The 15,867-nt window shown below is 45.4% G+C and overlaps 1 protein-coding gene across 1 annotated transcript; it reads left to right on the top strand.

Moving 5' to 3' along the window:
• Window positions 1-2,708: 2,708 nt before the first annotated feature.
• T265_02596 (hypothetical protein) lies at window positions 2,709-13,501 on the top strand (the record flags this gene model as incomplete). Its single annotated transcript, XM_009166875.1, has 7 exons — window positions 2,709-2,798; window positions 2,887-2,983; window positions 3,016-5,306; window positions 5,476-6,381; window positions 10,403-10,683; window positions 11,297-11,410; window positions 13,150-13,501. 7 exons carry the CDS (start codon window positions 2,778-2,780, stop codon window positions 13,199-13,201), a joined length of 3,762 nt encoding a protein of 1,253 aa, XP_009165139.1.
• Between the last annotated feature and the right edge of the window lie 2,366 nt (window positions 13,502-15,867).

Here is a 15,867-nt window from a genome sequence, read left to right as displayed (position 1 = left end):
CACAATGGGGTAATCATAACAGAGCGTTTCCACCTCACCGATTGCCGGTTGGTAGAAAAGGACCTAGGGCGACCTTGATCGATGCGCCGACCAAGTAAACACATGGCCGCCGGTGGTCGGATTGTCGCAAAGTTTTGCAACTTTACTACCATTGATTACCCTAGCACGTGCAACCCAAATATATTAGCTGCATAAAAACCTGAAAATATGGAAACCAGATATATAGGGTTCACGGAATGATACACAGGATCGAGGCTTTCGCCCAGGTTTTCCTGGTCGGTTTTGTTCTTGTCGTTCAGCGAGTGCCGTTCACCTGAAATGCACAAGCGAAAAAAGGGTGTAGCATTGCTCTGTAAGTTCTCAGCGCTGAACGGTAAGTTTACCAGCATGAGGGTTCCCTCAAAAAAGCGTCTAATAGTGATTTGAACTAGGTACTAGATTTGGCGTGGACAACCGCCGGAAAAAAGTTATTCTATGCAGCAACTGTCCGAAATGAGGAACAATTTTGCCAGAAGAAAGTGTGCCCTGTGCACCTAAGAATCTCACCGCGTCTCCGACGTGTATTTCCTTGATTAGCGGCAAAACACCTGTTGGCCGAACTTTGCATAAACAAGGCAAAATTAAGTATTAGGTCTCTTTGGAGTCGACCGTACTCCTGCATAAAGAGTTCAAGCACCGCGAGACGCGTTTCGTAGTTCAGGAATTTAAGGACGGCGACCAATTAAGGTGCAGTTCGTTGCGTCCTGAGTAGGCAACTTGGTTGGCGTATTCAAAAAGCGGTGTGACGTAGGTCCCATAGATTATTTGGAAGTCCGAGTAATGCGGGAGAAGGTGCACTGAATCATCGGTAGAACGGCGAATGCCGTTTGGGCTGACTTCTCATGTTACAATGGGAAGGGCATGTTTGATAGGAGCCAGATACCCAAATCCTTTTTGGCATCTATCCTCGTGATGTCTTCTGGTCTTTTCTCACCATACATGACAAAGTCATTCTTTGAGTCTCCTCCAAGTGATATATGGACGCCTTTTTCGTCATTCAGACGAAGGTGCCAGTCCAATGGTCACTGCTTTTCAGCATCCACATCCATTCGGTGGGCACTGTCATTTGAACTCCAGGATTTCAAATCGTCCGGAAAAAGTAGACATGGACCTGAAAGGACGTATGATAAGTCGCTAACTTGGATGAGAAAGAGGATTGGTCCCAAAACAGGTTCCTAAAGGACTCCGTTAAAAACCATCGCCGGAGAAGAGTAGTTCGAGCCTGCTTCACTCAGAATGTTCAGTCTGATAGAAATGCCTTAGTGCACAGTAGAATTCCCCCCTGAATCCCGTAAGACTCGAGTATGTAAAGCAGTGGAGCGTGTGAAACTCGACCAAATGCTTTTGAGAAATCGAAAGTATGACATCCGATATGAATCCCTCGTCCTTAGCTTGGGTTAGGCTGTCCATAAATACGAGTATATTCGTCACGCAAGAACGAAGAAATCCGTGTTGAAGTGAAAATATCAAGTTATTGGAAATAAGGTGATCTCAGATGGCCCAATTCAGAATGCGTTCGATCACCTTGAACGGTACGCTTGTGAGGTTTACAGGACTGTTGCTACCACTGATAGTCGGTCACCAGTTGTGTAGATTGGCGTGACAATCGCTTCCTTCCAAGCAGATGGAAGGCGGCCTTCGTTAAGTGACTGACGAAACACCTAGCAGAAATGATTTACCAGTGTATTCGACGTTTAAGCTATCCGTGTACGGAATTGTCGGGCATGCTGAAGTGGTCGGCTTCCCACGGCGAGGAAGATCGTATAGAAATTCCATCTTCATCGTTTCTTCCCAACGATGCTGATAGATGGTGGAGAAACTGTGGTACAAGGGTTCACAATTTTGGTGTGCCGTGTTTGGTGATACTTGAGGGATTGCGGCGTCATCCTTGAAAAACTCGGTGCCATCAGAGAGTCGCTCATTTAGGGAGACCACAAGGTTTTCCTCCAAGTCGCGGATTAGTCTTCATACACACGACGAGAAATTCTTATCGGCCTTTTCGACCATCCTGCTTTGTAAGCTACCTAATCAATAAATGCATTCGGAATCTTTCCACTTCCTGCCTCACCATCTGAAACACTGGTTAGTATACAAAGTTCCACGGAAAAGTTTCTTCAAAGCCCACTACCTGAGGCAGTGTTCGACAGGACTACCTTTTAATATTTCAAACTTCCTTATAGAAATTAACATTAAATCAAGATCTCCGTTACTCTCCGATAGTAGCCTCGGGTACGCAAACCCAGGGGCGCTGTTGGGTATCCATGCTATCAAAGTACTAAATAAGATAACAAGTTTCATGACGGAACACTACCACAAGATTGCTGAGAACTGATGGACGCGATTGCCAGTACAGAGCCAGATCGCGATGCATGGATATGGTACAATCCAACGGTTAGTTTGCACAGCTACAGCTGTTTCTGGTTTAAACCCAACACTGGCTTTTCTATTGCTCCTTCTACGTTTGGACAACTTAGCAGCATCTCAGTCGTTGTTCCTTTTTCGAGTAGCATTACAACGGTCCGTCTAAAATGTGTCACGGTTGGACGGCTATTATTTCTGTTACCTGGAAAGCGTCTGCTCGAGACACTCCGTATTTTAACCAATTATATTTCAAGACGGTCTCTTCAAAGTAAACTTAAATGCTATTTCAGGTCAAAGGTCCGTTAAAACAAAGACCGTGTGGTAGTAGTGCAGTTTGTCATCAACCGTAATGCTGCTTTTGCTGTGAATGTGATGTGATGTTAACCGTGCACTTTCGGGTGAGTGGGCCCGTGGGACCCATAAAAAATCACAAACGCACGTCCTGACCCAATTTTTCAAATGGTAGTATGTTTTTTACTGTCACAGGACACCACAATCCACTGGTTTCCTATGGATCCTTCAAAACACGGCTTCCTCAAACCATTCGATACTGTGGTTAATTTCAATGAAGATTTCCATTCAAGTAAGTTTCTGACTTGTTTTACCCATGTTTAGACTCCGAAGTTTCTGGAAAAATTGATGCTTATGCGGTTGCACCAAGTAATTGTGAGACAGAGACGACCGTTTCGAATGGAAAAATCGCGGGAGATAACACGAAACGAACAAAAACCGTGTGCAAGCCTCGAAGCGCATCTTTACGAAAGCTGTCACATTCTACACGGTCAAAGTCACGAGGTTCCTCCCGGAGACATCGCCAGTCCATGTCTGCTGAACCTCAGGCATATAAATCAAAACGGCACAGTGGGTCTATATCAACTGATTCAGTCCTCCTAAGTGGGAAGAATTTCACTCCACCAGAAAAAGAACAACCCAAGCCCGTGCATCTTATCTCGGAAGACGAAAAAGTGCAGCGTTCCAGACTCGAAACCCGCTCTACTCTGGGATCTAACGGTAAAGTACCTCCCAGTTCACCGCGGACTTTAGCTAGTTTACGACAGCGCTTTTCAGAACTGAATTCAAAGGCAGCCATACGATCGAGGTTACTTTCGCCACCAGCTTCAGAGGCGGGTATCTGTGTACAACGTTGCACCATTAAGCACGCCCAAGCGTTTGTCGTGGATCCCACAGAGGAACATTTGGTCAATCTAACGTCACTCAGCTCTAAACAAGACGACATCTTGATTGGCCCACAGTTGTCTTCCCAAACGAAGGCATCTTCCTTGTCTCTTTCTGCTCTTCAACAACTACCCTCTGGCTCTGATTTAGAGGAGGAGGTAAGGCAGCTTCGCTGCAGGCTGGCTAGCCAGTCAATAGAAGCAGAAAAAGTTGCGGCTGAACTAGCTTCCGTCCGGCGGGTTGAAAGGGCAATTAGATCTGAACTCATTGATCTGAATCACAGTGGATCCGTCAAGGCAGACACTGTTTCAAACTTGACAACGAAAATAGCTGAATTATACGCGGATATTGAGTCGCTCCGGTGTGCTCATTCACACGCGATAGATCATCAGACCGACTTACAAGCGGAAGTTAGTAGTCTGAAACGATCGCGGGATTGGTATAGTGAGCAACTTCGTGCAAAACAGTCTGCCCACGATCGGACTGAGGCGGACTTGAATCGTCTTCGTGGCTTACTGAAGGAAAATAGTGATGTGAATCATCGTCTTACTCACGAAAACGCCTGTTTGCGAGCCCAAGTCGCGTGCACGACGGCAGCTCTTGCCGACGCGAAACGCAATATTTCTCAACAGTTGGAGTCCATCCGCGTAGATATGATTGAACGTGAGGTTATCTTTGAACGCATTGCTAACGAAAGGGCTGGCCTTGAAAAGATTAATGTTCGGCGTTCGGATGAAGTAAACGACTTGCAGACAGAAGTATTCCACCTGAAAACCGAACTAAGCACGACGGATGAGCAAGTGGCAAGACAACGCGCCCGGTTAGAACAGCTAGAAGAAGCTCTTTCATGCGCCGAGACTCGACGTTCGGAACTTCAGGAGATGCTGCAGGCCGTTGAACATCAACAGCAACTTCAGGAGTGCCAACTTAGCGAAAAAATGGCAGAACTCGCAGATGCTCTCATTCGTATTAACTCCTTAGAGACTGAATGTGAGCGTCAAACTGGTTTGTTGCTTAGCACTACGGAGGAACGTGATGCGGCTCTTTCAGCTCTGGAGGCTGCTTGTAGAGAAAGGGATACATTGAACACCTATCTAGGCACATTAAAAGCTAGTATGACAAAAATCGAGGAAAGCTTTGACAAGCTGAAGTATGAGCTGCAAGCAAAGTCCGACCAGCTGTCAGAGTTGACGGAACAGAAAAGCCAACTTTACGCCCAGCTGGAAGCGGCCCAAGCACAGCTAGAAGATGCGTATCGTTTGATTATGCAGCTCAAAATGGGAGAGATGTCGGCGGGTACAGCCTTCAAGGAACTGACAGCTGGCAGTGGTCAGGACACCACAAAACCTGATACCAGCGTAGCTGATGCTGTCGTGCAGACTTCCGAATACAATTCAGGCGTTAACACTGGCCTGCAAGTCAGTCACATGACAGCACCTGTCGGTGGCCAGTTGGAATCCATCCACCTGGATGCTGATTCGATACGTCTTCGAGGTCATTCGGAACCTCATGCAATGATCCACTTGGGCTCGCTAGACAGGTGTTATGAAGTCCAGACATCGGGTGACACAACCACGAAATTCGTTTCATCTTCTGCAAACTATGATTCCTCGTCCCAACCTACCTACGCGGTTACTTCGGTTTCGAATCTTGAACAGCATTCTTCGGAGTCGCTGCATCCATGTAACAAAGGCATGTCTCAAACGAACGACGCAACAGTGGGGACAAAGGTAGATGTACCAGGCGACGGCGAGAAATCAGAATTGCAGCATTGTATTGTTTCTCTTCACAATATATTGGAGGCACCCCTCTTCCCTATAAACGATACCGAGAAAAAGTCATCTACTGATTTGGTTTCGAATGGAGGGAAATTACTGTGGTCAGTTCCACCAGATTCAGGTATGTTTCTTTGCCGGTTCAATGCTTGAAATTCGTTGTGTTGCTCTAGGTACGGTCGGTCGTGGTTCCCTGTCTGTTCCTACTGTCGATTACAGTGACCAAACGGAATCTCTGGAACCTCTCAGGACTGGAGTGTTGCCGGATGACTTCTCGGATAATACTGTTGGTGGCATCTCTGCTTCAGCTGTCGACCCTACAACTCCTGCCTCCTTTGGCATCTTACCCCTTTCGTCCACTGATTTGAAGAGGCCAACAACATACGGTGGGGCAGTCGCGGCTGAACTCCGTTCAGCGGAGCTGGAGCTGCTAGACGTAGCAGAGCATAAGGCGGTCTTGTCACATTCTTCTATTACGGGCACTGAACAAATCGACCTTTCAGTCTCAAGTCATTCAACGGTAAATGCCTCAAATATCGTAGTCAGCCAAGATTATTTATCTTTTCAAACTGAGCGGCCATGTGTAGTCGATGCACTATCCTCGGAAAACTACGCGAATGGATTTTCTACCCCAGGGGATATAAAATCCCCTCACAAAGTCGATGTGGCAAACTATATTCATCGTTTAGAAGAAGACCAAATGACCCTGAGGAAGGCTCTGTTGGCTTCCCAGAGGGACAATGAGGAGGCGCTTTCTAAACTGGCCGTTGCGCTAAGAGAGGTGGAGCTGCACTCCAGCATCGTGGAGAGTGAAAAAGCCGCTCGACAGAAGGTAGTGGAGGCCCATCAGGCAGCAAATACCGAACTTCAGAATGCCACCTTCAGATTAAGAGAACTAGAGGCAGAAGTTGAAACGCTGCGTCGTGAAGTAACGCGCTTACGGACCGAAATCCAGCAACATCAAGAAGACCAGGAGTCCCTTTCGCTGGCACGTACCGACGAACTTTCATCCTTGAGAGCAATAATCAACGTGAGTTCGGTTACCTCTATATAAACACAAAGTAGTAATTTAGGTGCCTGTCGTTTTTGTGTGCTAAATTTCAAAAATACAGACTATATAGTCACCACAGAGCATTCATCCAATTAGTGTTGCGAGCATATTGCAGTTTTGCTTCGATTACAAAGGTGATTATACATTTTTCTGTCGGGAACTTTTTGAGCTATAAGTGCAAGATGTCCATTTAACGCCCACAGAGTTCCTTCTCCCAGTTCGGTTGACAATCTCCTGGATATCTAGTTGGGAGGTTGAAACAGCTGTGCTAACTTGTTCTCTAAAAGTGATACTATTGTAGTTGCCTTTGGGCAACCACCGCTGCTTTTTCCCGGGGTTATTGACCAAAGACTGCGATCTTGTGTAGGTATGGACACCAGCTTGTCCACGTGCAAACTACACGAACAAAAGCACCATCATGTCACTCGCATGATGGTATCAGTTGGACGGCCTTATTCATCATGTGCGCCGGGGTGGGTAAGCGGGCGGGTAACTACTGACGTCACCTCCATTATCCTCTCTTAACTGCTCCCCAGCCCACCCGTGGGCATTTTGCACGAACGCTCAGAGAACAGCGATTGTACGCCACTACTCAATTCTACCTCTTTGTGTCCAGTGGTCAATTATCGGTCTTCTGTTATTACCAAAGCCTTTGAAGTTTAAACCCTCAAACACACCAGCCAACTCGCTGCTCTTGCACGTACCTTAGGTGCTTTCCCGGTGGACTTTCACTGATTCTTTGAAACTGGAATGCAAGATCCTAGTACGATAAATAAGTGTACTGCATATTCACTGTCCAGACTGTCGACTGCGAACTCCCTGTCTACTGCACTGGTTGCACTTTGTGGGATGAGGTAAGTAACCGCCACTTGCAGATCTTAGAAGACTCCGCGTGTTTGATCGTCAATGCATCCAATGCGTTACGTGAGTCCGACGGACCAAGTCAGTAATGCTGAAGCACGCCAGACGATTTTCCGGGACGAAAACTCCGACAAATTGGCCAGTCACGCCACTTAGGTTATATATATATATATATATATATATATCGTATGTCAGGGGCCGTTTACTTCACACGGTCTCCATCCTGTCGTGCATCGGATGGCGGTGACTCATGGGTCATCACTGTGTGATATGACAACGAAGCGTGAAAGTCTTCACCTGAAGTCTGCACTTCAGTCGCGTTCGTAACTGCTGTCTTCCCGGATGGGAATTCCAGCCTGAGACACACCAATGTTTAGTGACCCTGACAGATATAACTCTATCGCGGAGTCGGTGACGACATTGCATGAAACTTATCTGTTCCACTGCTTGGCTGTTTCATTCCCACCATAACGGACAAACTATCTACCGTCAATGAACTGATTAAGCCATTGCTGCTAATGCGTTGCCCTGATTCTCTTATTCTCCTTGCCATTGCTGAACGAAGATGTAGCAGCTAGAACCATTATATTTCAGTACACGGCTTGCAGCTTAAAAACGAACTGGCTGAGGTGAATTACTTCGCACCATGCCTTTCTACTTCCATGCTCTGACAAGCTGGCGAATGAGGAACTTCCACTGGCGGCACATTAAGAGGTCATGGATCTCTATGTTCTACCTTACTTTGGTTGAATTTATTGGGAGATGAAATTATTTTCCAGACGACAGGTGAGCCAGCGATTATAACTCTGTTAAAACATTTCGCAATGGGATTGCTTCAACCACAGAAGTATGGGCCATACGCTTATCACAACCCATCAGTGACTGTAAGACTACTGCGACATCCAATCTCGACATCCAATCTCAACCTATTCAGCCATAGGCGGTCCATCCAATCTACTATAGATATTACTTTGGAAGTGACATTTTTTTCGAGATGCATTTTGCTTCCTCAAAGTGCACAATATTGCATATGGATTTTCAATCTGCCCCCCTGAAGTTCCTGCATTAGTCTTGATTGTGATGTGGCAGAAGTCAACTCACGAGTTATCAGGTAGCGGGCAATATCTGCGCACTTGGGTAATTTCTGGCATCGGAAACAAATTTCGCCGAATCTGAAGAGTAATGCAACTGTAAATCCCTACAATCGGAAGACCTTAAACAGCTCCAAATGTTTGATCATCGATATTTTCGGAGAACCTCAGGCGTTAGCTGGTTGTAGTGCGTTCGTAATCGAATGGTGCGTGAGTAGCCGGTGACGAATTAAAATCAGTGGAGCAGTAAACGAAGTTTGTTAGATAAAGTTAGTTGGGACATGCACCACGCATGCCCAACCACTGTCTGTCAAAGGAAGCCCTGTTTTCTGCTCCAACTTCTTGTTAACGAAGGGCTTTCGAAAGATAGGTTACAACATGACGGCATGATTGCTGCCGGACGTTGCTGTGCGATCTTCATGCATTCCTTGTTGTCGTTTACGTGGTTTTCTTTGCATCTGGTCGGAAGCTGCACAGGGTGCTGCGTGTGATCGCTCCCACTAGCTAGCATGCTGTGAGACTGCGTAGCGAAAATTTGTCCGCCCCTGTATGCTTGGCGCAGTTCTTTGCGCGTTCTACCCAGATGCAATGCTTATGTTCGTCTAGCTGGTTGATAAGTTTAAAACCTTCCTTGTTCTCCATGGGGACCCAAAACTGCACGCACTAAGTTCCACCTTCCTTCTTTCCACTACTTACTATGGCACTCTTCCTCATGAGTATATGGTAGGGAAGCACTAGTATTTGCAACTGGCATATTGTCGACGGTGACGATGATGTTACCATCGAGGGAACACTTGGGCAGACGTATTGGCTCTGACGGAAGTGTCTGATAAAGTCAGTGCATGAATCCCAAAGACTCAAATCATGTTCACAAATTTACTTGATTTGTAGTATCAAGAAGCTTATCACTGGATTTCCAGGTCGTGTATATCGAACTGTAGTGCTAGTTTTGTTGTATGGTTGCAAGATTTGTCCTTTACCAGCGGATGATTTGAGACATCTTTATATTTTTGAACACCGATGTCTCAGCCACGTTGCTGGCATCGGATGTTGTCATCACCGTCGCTGTTGATGGCAAAAAGCCACTAGTAAATAATGGTGCCTACTAAAGAGTAGAGGGTCAGCGGTTTATTTCAAAAGACCTTATATCTTTTTGCAAAACGATGAAGAACAAGGTACCAACACCTTGAAACAACGAGGCAAACGCATCTGAGCACGACATCGAATTGAGACGACGTTAGTAGGCATAACCCGATGCCTTTCACGAACCTCACTCAACGTGAACCTACCATGAACCGACAAACCCACTTCAGATGGGCAGACCGACTTAGAAGTAACAGCATGCTCGCCTATGGGATCACCGTGACATAGTCCTTTAACAACTCATCCCTATGGGAGATCTGCACAGACCCAGATAAAAGTGGTCATGGTTTTGCAAGTACCCTCTGACCTTTCCATTGTTCTGTGTGGTCTACATCGATTGGTTTAGGTTGCATTCGTGTTAGGGTTATGACTCAAAGTGACCGTGAGCCATTGAATTTAATGTGAACTGAAATCGATCAGTTCAGGACGGATTAAGAGACAATACTTGTCAGAATACCTTAGTGTTTCCCACTGACCCTCTTCATGTTCATTCTCAGCGGCAATTTATTAACGGGTTCTCCCAAAAAACCCAAACCCAGACAACAGATAAAACGATACAGTACCTTAATATTGCCCCAAGGGACAGTCTTAACAGGGTTTTTCTTCAGTCAATTAAATGTGACCCTCCTGGAAAGAATTTTTTAGGTGACTTTTCTTGTGGTGTTTTTTTTCGGGAAAGGAAAGTCACTGTTTGAGAGATCTTTGAACTCACTTTGGTAACGTGGTCGCAATAATATCAATTTCATCTCAGTTTCAGCTTCATAATGGTTAGTAAGTTAGTGGCATGACTGGTCGTTTATGCATTCCACACCGGTTCCCTCAAGGTATCACTTTGTTTAGTTCACTTTCTAATCTGGCTGGTCTAATCAATCCCCTTTTATCTCTGCTATCCGCCCCATCTTTAGACCATCACCAAACATCTGTCCACAATGTCTCAAGAGTTGAAACAGGCTCAACACGAAAAAATACGTTATCAAACAGAATACGCTCGACTTAGGGGCGGTCTCCGTGCCCAAGTGGAGCGGTTCCGCTTGTTCACTCGTCTGGAGCCCACGACGCGGACAAAATTACCGATTGGAGAGAGCGCCCAGTCAGTGCTTGACAGTCTTTCCACCCTCGGTATAGATATCGAAAGCTTAGAGGATCTTCTAGGTGACACTGCAGCTGTGCCTCTACACCGGAGCAAGTAAGCCTCATAAGTTGTGCGTTGTTGTGATTTTGTTTTTCCTTTGAATGCTTTGCGGAAAATTTCCGGTTCGTGAGGCGTTGGTTTTCAGCTCTAGCTTCACCACTTGCACATGAAACCTTTAGATTTGGTTACCACAGCGAGGCTTCTGCTATCATACCGGAATGTCTTTCATCAGTTGATCGGATAAAGCTATCACAAATGTGAAAAGGAGCAACTATCACGCATCCATCCCTAATTCCGATACTTCTTGAAGGGGACGAGTAAACTCATTCTTGTTTGATACGAGAAGGGGATTAAGATCAGTTGTTCCTATTTAGTTGACGGCTCCAGTATGTTGCCACCGAATATTTTCTTCATACATTTTGTCGCACAAAAAATCTCTCATCACAGGGTCGTAGCTGAAACACATGATCTTTGAACCTGTTGACGACGGGTACTTCGGTCCCAGTCAGATTAACTCAGTTTACATGAGTACGTCATCGGTTTCTCCGGTGATTTCCTTTCCCTATACCGGGACAGACGCAATTCAATCGTTCACTGTCGCACGAATGGACCATATCACATATGTGGATTATTTTATTGGCTTTTTGTCGTTCATTTTTCCCAACAGACCTATTGAAGGATTAGAAAAGTGCTTCGAAACTTTGCAAACCGAAATCGACCAGCTGGAAAACGATGTCGTGGAGAATGTTTGTGCCGTTCAGGATTCAGTGAAGAATTGGAGGTATAGTTCCACTTGATACCATGAACCTTCATTCCTTCACTGACTGTGTCATTTAGCATAGTGTGTCAGATTCTCCATCAGTTAGGTTTTTTTCTTTTCGTTGAACAGATTGTCGAACTGACAGGCGAGTTTCCGGGAATGAACGTCTACTTGTCTGGTTTTTTTAATAACTAAGAATGCTCCACAGATCTTTTGAGTTTAAAGGATTGGATGGAGAGAATAAATAGCGTCCGGAGAATGATAGCTAGCATAATTTTTTCCCACAAGGTAACTTTCCCAAAAGCTCATTCATAAGTGCTTGAAGTAAGTACAGCTCACAAAATGTGACATAAATTTCCACTTTTTAGTTGAACCTTTGTATGATACACAAATATTATCGGGCTCCGCGTCCTAGTGGATAAATATTTAGGATACGCGTGTCAAGGTATACCGCCCGCATCATTGCAAAACTAAACCTCTTTGAGTAGTATGTTTACCGTTTTATCTCAGTCTAGATAAGATGAAAACTAGCTCTAATTGATCTCATCTTCTCATCATGGCGTGACAAATGATTGCTCTGTAAATAAGAACTTCGGAGCTATTGCTGCGTCTTTGCTAACTGAAACTTCCTTTCTACAACCGGTGGGATAGACAATGCGCATACCCGTTGAACGGCCTCTAAGCAACACTATAGACAACTTTGGTGTGAACGTCGTCGTCCTCGTATCATGTGACCGTGTTCTTCATTGGCTTGCCATGAAGACAGCTGACGGTTTTGTCTATCTGTTTTTCGACGTCATGATATGTCATCCTTTCTATGAAGTACTCGCATTTGGTCATAGTCAGGGCGTGAGCCCTATGATGTAGCGTATTGAACATGCGGTGATATCAGGTCCTCCACGAGGATCGATAAACTAACAGGCGCTACCTTCTGACTTTTTACCAGTAGCCTAGTGCCTATCTGAATTGGTGAGCAGCTGTTTGCACACCTTAACCATGTGTACAACTGTTTGCATGTCACTGTTCCAACTCATCAGTTACTTTTTAGATCTTAAGCTTAGCTATTTCTTTTACCATTATTCCAAATTTATAAATGCCACGAAAGCTTGAGCGCCTGTTCAGAGCCTAACCTTTTCAGCCTTTGAAGTTTTGGCTAGGTGTGCACATTCCGTAAACGCAACAGAAGCGTCAATTTCACTGAATTTTCTCCGATTCTCACCGAGTTTTTCGAGTTGGTGTTTTCTGAGGCACAGTACCCCATACGATAGAGAGTCATCGTCATGAACATCCCAGCTGCCTACAGCAGCGTCTGTGCGTCGAAATTAGCCCTAATAGTTCTGATAACAGGTGCCGAATCGATTATTTACGTTTAGAAAGCCAAAGGGCACAAGACTTCGACTAGAACTTGCCAACATTGTGTATCATGTACTTAGGCATAAACTTTGCCTTCAACTAGGAACTCTTTTAAGGCTGCTTTTCATTATCTGTTTGGCACTGTGTGACCAACTTATATCGTTATTTGGGGGAGTCTGCTTGACTGACTGCTTTTCTCTTACTGTCCGAGCACTACCACAGTGTTGTCGTTTAGCTTGGCATTTTGGACCATTAGACAACGCGTACTAGTGACTGATCTGTCCTGAATGAGTAGAGACATAACTAGGACCCAATCACTATTTCGCCTCCGTCTAATTCATTACTTCATTGATTCCTTTATTTTCTGCCTTACCTCCACTCCCCAATTTTTGCTTTCCTTCTTTCAGTTTTTTGCCAGATGCCAAGAACATTCCGGTGTGTCCCGCGGAGCCACAGTAGTAATCTCAGCGAGGACATGTGTTAACGATTTCCGATCCGAGTCTTTCTTTCATTCAGAGACACTTCACGTCGATCTGTGATACAAAATACCTGTCTACTGTGAGCACCGCCCAGTGTCTTCGTTTCATGCTCATTGCTAATTTACTTACTTCTTTTGGGTTTTTCATTTCCGGTGTACTTCTAACCAGTCGATTTATTGATTGGGATTTGAGTTTCGCCGAGTGCGAATAGTTTTCTTTTGGTTCAGATTCTATGCAACTGTTCATTTCCTATGTGGAAATATATCGGCGATGGCCTTTTTAATAAATTTAACCCTTAGAGAAAACCCGTGTTTGACACTAAACAGACTGTGTATGTAGCTTATTCGCAAGCTACATACACAGTCTGTTCTGTAGCTTATTCGCAAGGGGGCGAGATGGCCGAAGTGGTTAGAGCGCGGATTACTAACCTGAAGGTCCGCGGTTCGAATCCGACCTCCGCCACTCGACTTCCCCTGTCTAGGCTTGGGCAACCTGGCAGTATCCCAGCCCTCGTGCTTCCTTCGGGTGGCATGGCAGCTAGGCACCGGAAGGGTGCTACAGCTGAACGCTTCTTCTTCTTATTCGCAACCTAATTCAAACGAACCCACGGTCCTTTCCTCTGAGAAAACCATCTGCAAGGACAGGCAAAAAGTGTCATCGTCTTTTATGGGGGTGTGTTTCAAACTCTTGAGAGGGAGCCACCGGTGAGTAAACAGTTGCTAGAGAGCCAAGCCTGTACTGTGTGAATGTTGATCTAGTCCACTGGGGGCTTGATATGAATGAGCTCTTGAAGGATGGACTTGTTGAGTGTTGGTCAGGTTGTTGTTGTTGACAACTACACCAAAAGTATGCAGAGCCCGTCGCCCTTGCGAATGAACATGTGGTTGGCTACTACCGTTGGACTAACTAAACACCGATACCTAACTGTGTAACGTGCGTGTACCTATTAGCGGTCTACTGCCACCCCCTCATGCCGGTCACCAGCTTTTTAAATTCTGGTCCAACACGTTCCAGTCGACCACTCCAACCAACCTTAGTGTTCATGTCATGTCGTCCGACATCATATCACCACTGAAGTTCCTATGACGAAGCGCCTAGCCGATAAACCGAGGATCTCAATCGTCGGCACGAAGGCTGCATCGTCCAAACATTGAAGCAATGATACGAATGTAGCTTAGGTATGTGGGCCCCCAGGTCAACTTCACTGTCTAAATGGGTAAGTGGTTAAACACACTCATTTACAAATGGATCTGATGTCAGTGAGAGACAAGTGAATCTCTTCTGAACCTCTCATTCAGCAATCGATAGTTCTTCTTTACTCATCTATAAGTTCGAACATTGCCCTTTCTAGGTTTATATCTCCCGCATTGTCTATCGTGACTGCTCGTTTTCTGAAGTTGTGTAGACACAAACTCACCACCAACTATAAACACGACTTGCATGGTATTTTTCCCACAGCACCTCCCAAGAGGAAACACTCCTCTGAGATCCGAAGGGTTCTCCGAAATGACTGACTCACTTCCAAAGAAAGTACTCCATACGATGATCTGGATTTTTACTCGAATTTCACGTTAATTAGTGCTGCATGCTGTATGACCTTATAAACAAACTCCTCTTGGTCAGAACAGATTTTAGTGTGACATTAATTTGGGTCAGAATAATCCCGCAGTACTATTGTTTGGAACATGTAACAGTGGCATATGAGATCAGAGGATAATGCGGTTGGAATACGGGATGAAGTGAGGCACGGTAAGTTCATATCTTAATAAGAAAACACAAGTGTGCGTTTGACCATGTGCGATCATATGTCGTCCGGCAAGTAAAGTGGTAGAAGAGATAAAATGTTCCACAATGGTGCTATACTATTGGTCCAGAAACAACGACACTATCCACTCAGTGACGGGAAGTTTTGCTTAGTGGGCGAGGACGAAGTCAGAGCTTTCATTGTCCATTTCTGGAAAAGACCGATTGTCAATCCTAATAGCAATTGCTTCAACAGACTTCGTCATTCTTTGGCGGACGGCCTTCGACCGGTTTTCCATTACGTGGTTACACTGAGTGATCCAGCCGGATCAATTCGGTGGTTTGTATCCATAAAGCAACCACCTGTCTCAGTTTTCTCGCGGATCGATAAATGCTCATTGATTCTCCATAGTTTGTGGAATATTCGCGAACGAATGAACATATAGCCATAGGGTGAAAGAAGCCATGGTCTCTACCGTTAGAACTACTTGTCCAAGTCATCCGACTCGACCAACTGATCTTAATAGTGAAAGAAAATCTACACCGGCAAATGGTGGCCAACGTGGCGCACGAAGATCCGTCAAACACTAGACAATAAAGAGAGAAATGACAGCACTGTTGGATTTTGAAGGCGGAGAAGATTTTAGCTGCAGATAACAGCCGAACCCTGTTTTAGCCGATCCGATCAACCATCCAACCCGAAACTGTGTCAACAAAACGCAGAAATAGCATTGTCGGGCGATGGGCTGAATCATTTAAAGGATGTTTCGGGTGGCGCGCTTCAACATAACTTTTGAATAACTCGGCAAGCTGAATGGAAAGCCTGCGTTAGACCGCCCTCATCAGCAGAAACAGCGTTATAAATTCTTCCAAGGCGACAGGGCACCTGAGCCGGATGATCTG

Source organism: Opisthorchis viverrini, assembly GCF_000715545.1.
Source record: "Opisthorchis viverrini unplaced genomic scaffold opera_v5_31, whole genome shotgun sequence".
In the NCBI taxonomy this organism is placed as follows: domain Eukaryota; kingdom Metazoa; phylum Platyhelminthes; class Trematoda; order Opisthorchiida; family Opisthorchiidae; genus Opisthorchis; species Opisthorchis viverrini.
The sequence above is the reverse complement of the archived record's forward strand: the minus strand, read 5'-3'. Positions and strand labels throughout refer to the sequence as shown.